Source organism: Peromyscus maniculatus, chromosome 6 (assembly GCF_049852395.1).
Source record: "Peromyscus maniculatus bairdii isolate BWxNUB_F1_BW_parent chromosome 6, HU_Pman_BW_mat_3.1, whole genome shotgun sequence".
Classification (NCBI taxonomy): domain Eukaryota; kingdom Metazoa; phylum Chordata; class Mammalia; order Rodentia; family Cricetidae; genus Peromyscus; species Peromyscus maniculatus.
In genome coordinates this window covers 13,239,100-13,253,838 of record NC_134857.1, presented here as the reverse complement: position 1 = coordinate 13,253,838, position 14,739 = coordinate 13,239,100, and the positions used below count along the sequence as shown (strand labels likewise).

At 43.4% G+C, this 14,739-nt stretch overlaps 1 protein-coding gene across 1 annotated transcript; it reads left to right on the top strand.

Moving 5' to 3' along the window:
* Nucleotides 1–4,666: 4,666 nt before the first annotated feature.
* On the top strand, nucleotides 4,667–12,759 carry Ghsr (growth hormone secretagogue receptor). Its single transcript, XM_006971174.4, has 3 exons — nucleotides 4,667–4,901; nucleotides 5,108–6,037; nucleotides 8,085–12,759. The coding sequence occupies exons 2-3, from the start codon at nucleotides 5,248–5,250 to the stop codon at nucleotides 8,387–8,389; spliced, it is 1,095 nt and encodes a 364-aa protein (XP_006971236.1). The 5' UTR covers nucleotides 4,667–4,901; nucleotides 5,108–5,247; the 3' UTR covers nucleotides 8,390–12,759.
* The last annotated feature ends 1,980 nt before the right edge of the window (nucleotides 12,760–14,739 follow it).

Below are 14,739 nucleotides of genomic sequence, written 5' to 3'. Positions count from 1 at the left end.
TGGGAGTCAGCTCAGAGCCTTGTGCATGCTAGACAAACTCTCTATCACTGATTACACCCACAGTCCCTGGAGTGCATTCTAAAGTCTGGTATCATGATGCCCTCAGCTTTATTTATTTATTTTATTTTGCCATTTCCCCTCAAGATTTTTTTAGTTATATTCTGGGTTTCCAGAGTACTGAGATTAAAGGCATACGCCACCATTTTAGGCATACAGTTTTGTTTTTTTTTTTTAAATTCATCTATTGGTGAGTATGAAAAGAAACATTTTTCTGGATGTGTTTTATTTTAGAGCTTTACATTTAAATCATGCTGTGTTTAAAGATCTAGTTGAGAGGCTAGAGAAATGGCCCAAGAGTTAAGAGCTCTGGGTGCTCTTCCGGAGGACCTGTCTCTACTCACAGAACCCATGGCGGCGGCTCATAGCCATCACTAGCTCCAGTTCCAGGGCATCTCACGCCCTCTTTTGGCCTCCATGGGCATTGCATGCACCTGCTACACACACATACAAGCAGGTAAAACACCCATACACATAGGATAAATAAATAAATAATTTTAAAATTCTCTAGAATATATGTGTGTTATGTACTTGAAGACAAAGTTAAAAATAACTACTAAACTTGAAGGTAACTGGAAGGTGCATCATACACTAAATTGATAAGATGATTGATAACACATACCAAAGCACTAACCTGTGTAACTTTATAGCACAGTAACTGCACACACATGGGGGATATTTATTATAAGGACAAAATATAATTGCAAGAAAATCCGAAGCTTCATTGTCAATTTTACTAGTAGTGATTTCAATGTTATTAGATTGAAATAACTTAATGAGTATTGTATTAATAAGTTAAATGGTTATGTTTATGTTGTTAGGAACCAAGCTGTTGAATGTAAATACAACATCAAAGAAGTTAATTGTCTAATTGAAAATTTAATTGAGAGTGTCTACAAAAATATGGCATTCACACCTCTTATTTAAAATCTATTTCAAAGTTACAGAAAAGTTGTAAGATAATACAAGTTAAATTAATTCTACCATTTTCTAGATTAATGATGTGTGTGTGTGTGTGTGTGTGTGTGTGTGTGTGTTATCTTCACATGAGTGTGCAGGTTTGTGCATATGCCTCTGTATTCATATGTGCAGGCCAGAGCAGGATGTCTGTCTATTTCCTTGAGACAAAATCTCTCATTGAACCGCTGAACCGCAAGCTTGCCTTTTATGCTAGGCTTGCTGGTTAATGAGCTGTTGAGATCTGTCTGTTTCCACCCCCCAAAGCTGGGGTGGGTCGTAGACATGCGTAGAAGTGCTCAGTTTCTTACTTGGGTAGTAGGGGTTCAAGCCCAGCTCTCCATAGTTGCTAAGCAATAGTTCTTACTCAGTGAGCCATTTCCCCAGCCCCAGATTACCTTCAACATTTGGCAGCCTCATCATTTGTTGGGTCTGTCCACAAATGGGGACACACATACACACACATATGTGGGGTTGAGTGTGTGTGCATACACAATTTTTCTTAAGCAATTGATAGTAAGATGCATACATCACAGTTAAGTGTGTACTTCTAAGCATCAAATTATTCTTTTCCATAGAGTTATCAGGCTCATAAACTTGATGTTAACCTAATAATTCTATTTGTTCTACCACTCATAGCTAAGTGTGTCAGTTGGCATAAGAATGTCCTCTCAGGTAGTTTTGATTCTGTGGCAAATAAGCAGCAGCATTTAGTCATTATGTCTCTGGATCCTGAGCATTTTCTGATTCACAGTGATGGCCAAGAATGATCAGCTCCTCTCATACACTGCTTGCTTTGTGTCTTCCACTTATGAAACACTGGGCTTTAGCTTTATTTTGTCACACATCACACAGTCTTTGAGGAACTGTTAAATCAATTACTTCTTATGTGGAGTTTGATGCTTCTTGGGATTACATTTAAGATTTTGCATTCCTGGCTAGAATATGAAACACACACACATGCACATGTGTACTTACATGCTTCTCTGCAGAAAGTGCTAGTCCATAAGGCTCCAGGGACAATAGAAATGACTCCTCTTGCTTAAATAGAATCCTCCCCATCCAATTCTACTCCCCCATTACAAATACCAGAGAGTTTTTGAGTACTATTTTCTTCCCATCTAGAGTAAAAATTTACAACAGCTTCTGATGCTCCACAGCACAATACAGTTCTCAAAATCTTAGCCACATAAGAAAGACTCTGGACAACGTGAAGGAGAACCCACTGGGGCAGCCAGCTCTCACAGCAAAAGAAACACACCTGTGATTTCTCACTATTCATTGACTGTACGGATCCATGGACCGCAGCATTATGCCTCTCCCCATCCCAGCACAACAGCATGGGGCGCTGTTTGAGGTCCAACCTGCTTTGTGCCCTTTTTCTGAACAGTTGAGCAAGTTTTGCTTTTCTGAAAGAACTCAGCCTCTTCAAGATCCAGTTCAGACGCCTGATACCCTGAGAAGTCTTTTCTCAAGAATGGGGTATTCTTTTTGTTTTTTGTTTGTTTGGGGTTTTTTTTTTTTTTGAGACAGGGTTTCTCTGTGTAGCTTTGGAGCCCCTCCTGGAACTCACTCTATAGCCCAGCTGGCCTCAAACTCACAGAGATCCACCCGCCTCTGCCTCCTGAGTGCTGGGATTAAAGGTGTACACACCACTGCCCAGCAAGCATGGGGTATTCTTAATTATAGGCTCATTCATTGTAGATGCCTTATTTATTTATTTATTTATTTATTTATTTATTTATTTATTTATTTATTATGTATACAGTGTTCTGTTTGCATGTATCCCTGCAGGCCAGAAGAGGGAGCCAGATCTTATTACAGATGGTTGTGAGCCACTATATGGGTGCTAGGAATTGAACTCAGGACCTCTGGAAGAACAGCCATCTCTCCAGCCCCTGTAGATGCCTCTTAAACATGCCCGTCAGTACTGTACTTAGATGGCTTGCCTCGCTGTGTTTTCATCTCTAGATTAGAGGTTTATACATGCAGAAACTGTCTGGGTTGTTTCTATTTTGTTTTGAGCAATGCTTGATAAACATCTAAAGACAGTGTTATGTAGGTTATCATTGTGAAGAAATGGATCAATTTCAATAAAACCCTCTGCTGCTTCTTGATAACGCAATACAGACTTATCTGTATCTTACCTATTTTTTACATTTATTGACTTATTTATTATTTATTGCGTCATGTGGAGTGGCATGCACATGTGGAAGTCAGAGGACAACTTGCCACAGTTTGCTTTCTCACCATCATATGGGTTCCGAGGTTGGAACTCTGGTCATCAGGTTCGGAGGCAAGTTCTTCTTGCTGAGCTATCTTATTGACTCCGGATTTGTCAACATTTTAGATAAGTTCTAGGTCACTTTGGTCCAAAGTCTGTAATGATGTAGTACACTCACAGGCAAACTGTGAGGCCAAATTCTCCCACACAGCCTCTTTCACTGTGAATCTCTTATGAACATGTGCATACATCCAGTTTCTTATCTTATGGACTTGTGTGCCAACAGTTTAGGTAATAAGAGAAGGTGGTAAGTCATCTAGTAAAGCATCACACTCCAGTATGTAAAAGTCTTTCAATTGTAGTTGATGGAATATTTTATACAGGGGTATAGGGACGCGGTTAGATAGGGGCTTAGTGGCTGATCTGTATTTTGGTGGGTGGTCTCCCTCTTCACCAAGACTGCAGGACTGAGCTCTTGGAAAAGGCTTCAGGCTTGAGAATGTAGAAAAGAGGCCCCCAGGAGCTGACCGAGGTGCTGAAAACGTCCCCGTAAGAGCGAGGGAAGCAGCCAGAGGCTTCTATGCTCTCAAAACTGTCTTCTCAATTTTTTAGATGTAGGTTCCCAGATCTGGACAGCAGATGCACGGGCCGTTCTCAGAAGAATCTTTATACTATAGGAATTCCCTGAGATTCATTCCTACCGGATAAGGACATCCCCTCCCCCGAGCGCGCAGCAACTACGAAGTAAAGCAGCCCTTATTAATTTATTGAATGGTTCATGTATCTCTAAAGCTTCGCTTCCACTCACAATGATCCTCATGCTGTCTATAATTTTACAAAGAAACAACAGCAAACTAAAGTTCCGGAGGTTGGAGATCTTGCCAGAAAAAAAAATCACAGCTTCTGAATAGCTGATCTCTCCAAATCATGCTTTTAAAAAACACTTAAGTTTACTGGGCACAATCGACGTGCGCCAGCCTGGCAGCATTAGCTGCTTCTGTTCCTGCACTTGCTACCCACTTTCCCCTGTGCCGGGCCCTATTCCCGTCCTGCCCCTAGTTTACATCTGGTGAAGGTGACACTCGTGCTTATCCAGCATGCCCCTTCCCCACACCCACTCAGAGGGCTGGGATTTAGGACCCGGGCTTTTGCACACTTGTGGAGTGAACCTGCTTTGGTCTTGTTCTATGACCTCAGACTAGGGAACACGCTTCTGGTTTTAAAATCCGGGCGAACACGAAGGTGTGTTTAAGATTGCAAGAGGCTCTTCCCAGGTGCGCGCTGTCCCTTCTGATTTGAACACAAATAGCTTCTGTTTCCCCCTCTACCCTCCCTTCTCCATCAGAGACACGCTCCTTTTTTCTCCCCACCCGGAGCATAACCAATTCGACCCCCTGTGGAGGAAGGACTTGATCCCGCTGCGGAAGGCATCCTTCTTCTCTACGCCACTAAGGTCTCCTCCACCCTTCACTACTCTACCCGAATGACCTGTCCTTCCCGGCCACCCTAGCGCCCAGGGCTGGGGAGAGGAGTCCTCACTCTCGGCTTTGCAGCGCCTGTCTTCTGCAGAGCCCACGCACTGGGACGCTGTGGGGAGTACGACATGCGGCTGGGGCGAGATCTCCAGTGCCAGGCAGTGCTGCCGGCTCTGCTCGGGTGACAGGTAAGTGACTGTGTGCGCGGTCTGAGGCTGGTTTGGGAGACAGGGACTGTAGGGAAGGGAGTGGGAAGGGGAAGAAAGGAGAGGTGGGGAGGGAGGAAGGGAGAAAAGGAGGGAGAGAGCGAGGGAGGGAGGGAAAGTGGTAGAGGCGAGCGGTTGGTCACTTTCTTTCACCTCTAATCCCCCACCCCATCCCACCTTCTCCCTAGGCTTCCCATTCTTTTTCCTCTCCAAGCATCCTTCCTGCGCTCTGCTGTCGCCTATTTCTCCCTCGCACTCTCCCGCGGGTAAGGGGACCTCCTCCTCGGGGACCAGATCTGCGCGAGGTTGCGACCCCAAGCCTAGCAGCATGTGGAACGCGACGCCCAGCGAGGAGCCGGAGCCTAACGTCACTCTGGACCTGGACTGGGACGCTTCCCCGGGCAACGACTCGATGACTGACGAGCTGCTGCCGCTGTTCCCCGCGCCGCTGCTGGCGGGCGTCACCGCCACCTGCGTGGCGCTCTTTGTGGTGGGCATCTCGGGCAACCTGCTCACCATGCTGGTGGTGTCCCGCTTCCGCGAGCTGCGCACCACCACCAACCTCTACCTGTCCAGCATGGCCTTCTCCGACCTGCTCATCTTCCTGTGCATGCCGCTGGACCTCGTCCGCCTCTGGCAGTACCGGCCCTGGAACTTTGGCGACCTGCTCTGCAAACTCTTCCAGTTCATCAGCGAGAGCTGCACCTACGCCACGGTCCTCACCATCACCGCTCTGAGCGTCGAGCGCTACTTCGCCATCTGCTTCCCGCTGCGGGCCAAGGTGGTGGTCACCAAGGGCCGCGTGAAGCTGGTCATCCTTGTCATCTGGGCCGTGGCCTTCTGCAGCGCGGGGCCCATCTTCGTGCTGGTGGGCGTGGAGCACGAGAACGGGACCGACCCTCGGGACACCAACGAGTGCCGCGCCACTGAGTTCGCAGTGCGCTCTGGGCTGCTCACGGTCATGGTGTGGGTGTCCAGCGTCTTCTTCTTCCTGCCGGTCTTCTGCCTCACCGTGCTCTACAGTCTCATCGGGAGGAAGCTGTGGCGGAGGCGCGGCGATGCGGCGGTGGGCGCCTCACTCAGGGACCAGAACCACAAGCAGACGGTGAAGATGCTTGGTGAGTCCTGCGCCAGGCGGCCTTTCTTCTTCCCTTGCTTCCCCTTCTCCAGGGCCCTGTATTTTCTGTTTCTCGCCATCTCCGTGTCCCCACGCCTCTCAAGTCTTCCTCTGCCCCCCAGTTCTTGGTCTCAGTTACTGCTTTCCTCTTTCTTCCTCTTCCTCTTCCTGTATCTTCTCCACGAAAAAGCTCACATCGGCAATTCCTTAAAATGATTATTACTCGAGAAACTTGCTTCAAGATGGAAATACCTCATCACCTTTTTTTGAGGTCCCTAAGTGTTGGAGGTGAGGTTCAGTTTCCTGCCTCACATAGAATTTGTGGCTATCAAAGTAACATTACAACCAGCAGGTAGGCATCAGATTTAGAAATTACTCCGTGGTGAGTTTAACCAAAAAGTTGGATCACTCTGTTAAAGACTGTTTATAGATGTGTTTTGTTTGCGTTCAGTACTGGTGTTTGTTTTCTGCCCTGCATCTTTCTCAGATAATTGCATCAACTCTGTTAATTCAGCCTCTCTAAGGCTTTGAAAGGGGGAGTGCTGGGGCCTCCTTCTGCTGATCTGATTACCTGTCTCCCTACCTTTCCTCAAGTTGTACCTCAGGAACCTCTGGGCACAGGCTCACGGCTGGGTGTACTGAATGATTCACATAGAGTCCATCTCCCTAAAGGCACTTGGTGCAGTGAAGTCATGAAGACTGCTCATGTCCAAGAGGAACATCTGCTCTCGCTTTCTCAAGACATTTCATGTTTATTTGCATTTAATATTTCTTAGTTTTTGCAGAATGATTTCCTATTTGCAATTTTATTATTCTCAAATTCTACATATCAAAATGATAGCGATTTCTCCAGGGATGTTTTGTTTCCCAGACCAGGATTGTGCTGATAGGGAGGATAGATTATCAGTAAGTCTCCTGTGTCCTCCATGGGACTGCCAGTTCACTCTCACTGAAGAGTGGGCCACAGTGCTGCTATGGCATGGTAGCTCTTCTTGTGTGACTTAGTCCTAAGGTGAAGCTACCAACTCCCTCCAATTTTGTAAGCTCTTTATTTCCCCATTGGTATCTTGATGTCAATGCCCATTGTCTTCTTTTAGGACAATTCGAAGGGGATCACTAAAGTGGCACAAGGACCACAATATTATTTTCTCTCATTTCTGAATTTAAAAACTTAATCTAAAAATTTAGAATTCTTGAAGAAAGTATCTTCATGTGCAAAATGAAGCCTTGAATGGGTGGTAATTAATGTTGTTGGCTTAACAACCCCTTATGCTTTATTTATATCTATTATAGATGACATAAACTTGTTTTCCCAGTGGTTACTAATCCCAATTGCATATCCAGTCCCCTGTAAAACTTATTTTAAAAATCTGGGCACAATAGTCCACAAAACATAACAAAACCTTGTCTGAAAAATGGAAAAAAGAAAGAGGAAGACAGGAAAAGAAAAAGAGGGCCCTTTCCCCCTCCCCTTATCTAGATAATTTAATTTAATGAGTTTAAATTATAACCAAGAAATCTGCATTTCTTAAGCATGCCAAGAGGGTGCTGGGGCTATTGCTTAGTGGTAGAGTACTTACAGGGCATGCTTAATCCCAGCACGAAGGGGAGAAGTTTCCCTGGGAATTCTGACCTATGCTGTGGTTGAGTACAGACACCTTGTCTTATTTATGTTTGTGTTCTGTGTAAAGCATATAAATGGAGGGTAATCTTTAATCAATTGTTTAGCTGAGTCGTTATATCAAGGCAGGTACAAAGTTGAGTAGTTATCAAGTAGGAAGACTGGGAGGATGGGTGAAGATTGTTTAGCCATTGGTCTGACAGACTCACTGCATGTCAAAGTGTCAGGATAGACAGGGGTTGGGGGTGGGGTTGGTGGGCAGAGCAGTGTTTATGTGAGGAGCAGGGCATCATGTTTCCCACGTTAACAGTAACAGGATGTTTGTCAGTGGGCATGCTACTCATAGAAAAAACAAAGCCAAGACTTAAGAATGTGAAGTGGTTGGTGACATGACTCGCACTGATGGTCTCTTGCTCTGTGCTTTCAGCTGTGGTGGTGTTTGCCTTCATCCTCTGCTGGCTGCCCTTCCATGTGGGGAGATACCTGTTTTCCAAGTCCTTCGAGCCCGGCTCTCTGGAGATTGCTCAGATCAGCCAGTACTGCAACCTTGTGTCCTTCGTCCTCTTCTATCTCAGCGCTGCCATCAACCCCATCCTGTACAACATCATGTCCAAGAAGTACCGGGTGGCGGTGTTCAAGCTTCTGGGCTTTGAGTCCTTCTCGCAGAGAAAGCTCTCCACTCTAAAGGATGAGAGCTCCCGGGCCTGGGCCAAGTCGAGCACCAACACATGACAGCACATCGAAGCACTCAGCCATCCAGTCATCGCTTGCTGCTCCACACCAGAAGCCATGGCCAAGCAGGACTTGGGAGGAAGCGGAAAGTCAGGTTAGGGTTAGAGACACAGGGATCTGGAAACAACTGGGGGCGGGCAGTAAAGCCAGAAGGTAGGGTCTGTGTGGTTTGATCTGACTGTGCGCTCATCAGAGTGCTCATGCGCCATCCCTGCACACTGTGTCTATGATTTTGACAGCTTTTCCACTCGGAGGAAGGAGGAGGCACACTGGGCACCGGCTTTCCTTCTTAGTGGGTAAACACTAACCTCATTTGCTTTTCTCATCATCATAAAAATGAAATAACATCGCACACAACTTTAGACATGACTTTTCGAAGCTAGCAATCTCCACAAAGCTCCACAACATTCATCCAAAGCACCATAACATAAGGCACACATGTGTTCAATATGAAACGATTGAGAAATCTCCATTCTCCCCGCCCCCACAGGAATTCTGAAACCTAGTATGCTCCCCACAAAGCAGCCCGCTTGAAGCTGAACAGTTAGTTCCATTAGTAATATTTGATGTATTTAATTTGATCGTAGAAAAACTGATTCAACAGCTGAAATTTCATGAGTACAATCAAAGCTTTTAAGTAACATAATTTACTGTTTTTTTTTTAATTCAAAGTTAATTAAAATAAGCAATTCAGTTCCTCAGTTGTAGTAGGAACATTTCAAGTGTTCAACAGACAAATGTGGCTAGTGGTTATCATACCAAGCAGACACTCCAAAGTGCATGAAACATAATTATTAATCTCATATAAAATGTTTAAAAATAAGCACCTGTCCCTTTCAAATGTTTTTAAACAGTATATTAGTATAGCAGGATTTTAGAGTAACAAATGTTAAGGTCATAGCTAATGCTCGATCTTCGTGGTGGAAGAGAGTGGAATACATCTTAAAATTAAGTCACATATTTTAAAAATAAGTTTAATTGCATGCATCAATTCAGGAAGTGAAATATTGTAAAAAACCATAGACCACCTTTTTTGACTTACTATGTAAGCTAATCATAAGCTTTTCGTTTGTGGATAGGTAATTATTATTTATTTTGGCCAGCTTATAGTAACCTAAAGAGTATAAAAAAGTTTCAAATGGTGAAGGCAGGCTCATAATTTCCCCCAACATTTATACCTATTTCTACTAAAAATTTATTTTAAAACTTCAGTCGTTTCTTTCAACTTGTTCCTGCCATGTCCTATCTCCAAGGTGGTCTTGCTATTAACACCTCAGTGACAGACACAGTCGAGGTGTTTCTAGTTTCACTCAGTCTAATTATGAATGAGTACACCTTCCAGTAAATACTGTGCATTTTAGCTATAAAGATTAAGTTTCATTTCTAAAGGCACTACTTTCAATATGGTCAGCTGGATGATCTCAGTCTATCCTTCCAGAACGATTGCTTCCATTCTTCTGGGACTGCTGTCAAGTGAGCAGCTCCTACAGAAAGGACTGGTTAGGCCATTTAAGGAAGTTAATGTCTTGGACTTAAAAGGAAAGGTTATTATGCTGAAGGAATGGAGTGCCTATTTGCTTTGGAAACATCAAAAAACAAGCATAATTAGAATTACTTTTAAAGAAATATTTCTGAAACCCATGTGGACATGCAATTCACTCTAAACACTTCATGTTACCAAGTTGACTGTTGAGTTAATTCTTAGGAGTGCATCAGCGAGCACACACTGATGCATTCAGTTCCACGAGATACTGATTAGTGCATTTAGCACCCATCTCCTCAATAGTGCCCAGTAAATTAAAAAGAGGGATTTCAGCTTCCTGATGCGGTTTCTCTATAAATACACCACACTTGAGAGGAAACAAGTTTTCAAAAAAGAATGTTTACCACTGTTTTGGAGCGAAACAAGCCTGATTAGTTGCTTAGTTTCTTCAGTGGTCCCATCTCTGTGCTCTACGATGGTCGTCTTCAACTCACATCTGGGGAGTAGACTACAGAGCAAGGGCCACTATGTTTCCCACTGATTCACCTGGGAAGTGAAAATCCTTTATTTAGAGAAAGGAATCTTTAATTTGTCCACTCCAATCATTACTTTCTTTTATTACTTGCAAGTTCTTTACATTATTACATTCTATGTATTGTTCAAGACTCAGGGCAAAAGAAAATTACCCTGGAGAAAGTTGTGTGGGAAAGCCTACCATTTCTCAACATTTGGTATGCGCCTGCTCTGTCTGAGCTCTGAGAAATTAACAAGCCAAAGATTTTTTTATTCTTAGTGATCTCACAATCATCTGCGTGTTGTGCTGTGGGTAATGGATAAAGGGATTTGAATTATGAAGTAGATATCTCTAGTAGGCAAATATCAAAATCCCCCCCCCAGGACTGCAGTGGGTCATTCATTGCACTGAGGTGCTGTGTTCTTGACTCCAAATACATTTGAATGGGCTGTCACTGCAATATTTGTAGATGGAGCTGATGTGTCTGCTGGTGGGAACCACACAGGCATTCAGAAAGGCAAGAAGCACACTTCTCTTTTTGGTCCTGGTTTCCATGGCCCTGGCTACCCAGTTGTCAGGTTTCTGTCACACTTGGGCAGTGTCAAAGTCAAAGTCATAGTCTTTAGTATAGGACAAAATTGCTATATGAGCAGGAGCTTTCTAAACAATCACTTTAAACATCCATGCCCATCAATTATTTTAAATTGGGAGTTCTATCAGGGTGCATATTCATAACCCCAGCACCAGGAAGCTTAGGCAGGAGGATTACTGCTAGTTCAAGGTCTGCCAGAGTTGTCTAGTGAGTTCCCTCACAGCCTGGGATGCAGAGTGATGCATTTCAACAAACAAACAAATGTTAAGGTTTAAAATCTGTGATGAGGAAGTTTAGAAACACTAGTGTACCTCCAGCTAGGAAAAGCACTCTACAGTGACCTTCTGGTGCAGAGGTGGCTGAGGTGACGAGATCACACTCAAGTCTGCTGTTTTTTTCTTCATGCAAATACTTTTGTTAACTACTTAAGATAGTTACAGTTTTGGGTTCAACATGAACAGTTTTAGCTCATCTTTTTTTATTTATCCATATACTTGAATTTAATATTTTAAAAAACTGTGAGATTTTGTGCAAGATTGGTGCCTACACTCTTTTGTCTTTTAAAGAACAGTGTGTACCTCTTTAAAACATTGCATAATATTTACATATACAAGATGTTCTTGTCACCATGTGTAAGCTAATAGAGTCTTCTGTTTTCAGAAACACTGTATCTAGTGTAAATAACAGCGTTCAAAGAAAGAGATGATGTCCTTGAAGACACACCATGGTGTGTTAGCTAATGGGTCACCTGTGATTTCTCTTCATCTTAAACTGTGACAGTGGCTGGCACGTACAATGATAAGTTGCATAAATGATTAGTGACAAATGGTAGTTGAGTCAATTGGGAACCTAATTTTCATTTATTTACTTATTTTTAGCAGAAAACAAACTGCTATTCAAATCAACAGAAAGCTGCACAGTCTGCGTCCTGAGCAACACAGACTCCCAGGATTAAGCTCAGGTCACTTCCCAGTTAGACTTCCTCTGACCCAGTCATCCAGTTCTTCGCAATAATCTAAATGTGAAGCAGTTGAGGAGGAGGCTTCTGCTGGGGCTGATTTTTGTGGATTTCCTACTGAACTCAGACTTTTTCAGGATGCTGGAGGCTAGCTAATGAGGCCAACATCATCATCTTGTTTTAAATGGTCTGTGTTTATGCCTCTGCTATTGTTTACCCACTTACTGGGATTTCCATAAATATGTCATGCCTTTATGGTACATACCTTTGCTCAAAGGACTGACTGCCAGCTACTCCCAAATCTGGCAAAAAAGGAAAAAAACCTCTACCATAAGAAAACATTCTTCATGAAAATGGCCAGAAAGTTCTGCCAATATATGACAAATGTCCTCTCTAGACCCCTCTCCCTGCCCCCCACCAGACACAGAAAGCACTTGAGGGAAATAGCTTGAAAGATACCCATCCATGGTTATAACAATTCAAACCCAAATCACAGATGTAGCTCAATCCACAAAAACATTTGTATTCTTCACATTTAGTGTAGTGGATTTAATGTACTAGAAAACATTTGTTGGTGTGAATATTGCTAAACACTGTAGCCTTATCACTAAAATATGATGTCCTAGGCACTACTATACTTGGTCCCTGTATGTCACCACAGCATACCAGAAATGTCACTGGGGGTATTTTGGCTTCTTTCTTCGAAGGTTTTTGTACATGTTAGCTAAGACTTCACTGTAGCTCTCATATATCTGTCTCACAGAATTTGCAATCCCTTTCCTTGGATGTAATAACCAATAATTGCTTAATAAAATATCTTTTTAAAGCATGGAGTTTGTTCGTTAACAGTTATGAGCCTGTGAGTCACTCTCCTGCCTGCTGGTCCTGGTTTACTTCTGTTTTGTCTTTTACATTTCTCAGATGGCAACTTTAAGGAGCTGTCCGTTGTAGTGGGGTGTTTCCTCTCAGGGTCTTAGTGTTTGATAAGAAGCCTTGGATCCAATTTGTGTAATATTCAGAAGAGCAGAGGACCTTGAGAAGGACTTGTGATTCCACACTCACCCCTTTTCAGGCTCTTCCAGCTTGTCCCCAAAGCCATGTGCCCTGTGTGGTGCTGACCTGTGAGCCAAAGACCTCAAGCCCTTCCAGGCAGGGCCAGACCCCCCCCCCCCCCCAGCCCTCTTTCACTCAGCAGCTACTCACTCATGTTGGTCAGATGGGAATTCAAAGGCTGAATCTGCACCAGCCAGGCAATGGATTCTAGACATATGGATCCCAGGAGCCAGAAAACAGAGCTAAAATTAGAGAACCCATTAACATCATCAATTTTCATTTGCTCATTACAAGCTATTGGAGTAGTCTCCTACCCCAATAGTGACCATCCTTAGTTTGTGTCTCTTTCCAGAACAGATTCTAGGGTGATCTATAAGTGCCAAGCATCCCTTGCTTACTGGATCATAGCTCACAAGGAGCTATGATCTAATGTCCTTTAAGGAGTCCCAAAACGCATCACAAATCAGTACCCAGCTCCTAGAACAGCTTGAGAGTCTGTGCAACAAGCTTCCAAATTGTGCATTTCCTCTGATGGTCATTTCTCATCAGCACAGGATTGTGGAGAAACACAAAAACTAATCTATCGAGGAAGCAGACAGGGGTGGATACATCAGGAGTACCTGGAAAACCAATCTGTCTGCAAATAAGAATCAACAATTTAGAGCAATGGTGAATGTCTTCATTTATGAGACACTGTGATAAAGGTCTCAAATTAATTTTCTTATAATTTCCCCAACATACACAGGAAGAAATTCTTCTCTTATCCCTACCAGAAGGAGAGGGAGGGGAGAGGAGGAAGAGGTGAAGGGAGAGGAGGGTGAGATTAAGACTGGAGAGATGTGACTGCAGCCGCTGAGACAAGAGAAGTTTTGACATACTGCCAGGAATAGCAGAATAGCAAATCTGCAACTGGATCCCGGATTGGTAAGACTTGAGTCCCCTCCTTTTCCTCATGCCATCTTATTTAAATTTATTCTTATTTATGCATATGTGGGGGGGGAGTGGGTATATGCACTCAAGTGCAGGTTCCCACAGAGGCTAGAAGAGGCTGTCAGAGATCCTGTAGCTGGATTACAGGTAGTTGTATGGCATCTCTGTGTGCAGAGAACTTACATCCTCTGAAAGGTCAACAAGCACTCTTAACTGCTGAGACATCATCTCTCCAGCACACCCTATTTCCCAGGTTAGAGTATCTCATAGACATGAAAAACAAACAAACAAAAAATGATACTGTAAAATAATTTTCACAACATGAGTAAGCATATTGTCTCATCTTAAAGAAAAATATATTTGAAGAGCAAAAGGACTGAAAAAAAATATACTAACATGTTAATGCTTTGTATGACATTTGGTGGAAAATGTCTTCTGTTTTCTCATGGTTCCCAACATTTCTTTCTAATTTTTTTTCCCATCACAAGTTCAGGGTTGTTAAAATTAAATTTGGAGGCTAGTTGTACTGGCTAGATTTTATATCAACTTGACATAAACTAGGGTCATCTGGGAAGAAAGAATCTTAGTTGAGAAAAATGTCTCCAGAGGATTGGCTTGTAAGCACGTTTGTAGGATATTTCTTGATTGATACCTGATGTGAGAGGGCCCAGATAACTGTGGGCAGTGCCGTCTCTAAGCTGATGGTCCTGGGGTCTATAAGAAAGCAGCTGAGCAAGTCAGTTAGCAGTGTTCCTCCATGGCCTCTGTGTCAGTTCCTGCTTCCAAGTTCTTGCCTTGAGTTTCTGCCCTGACTTCTCTG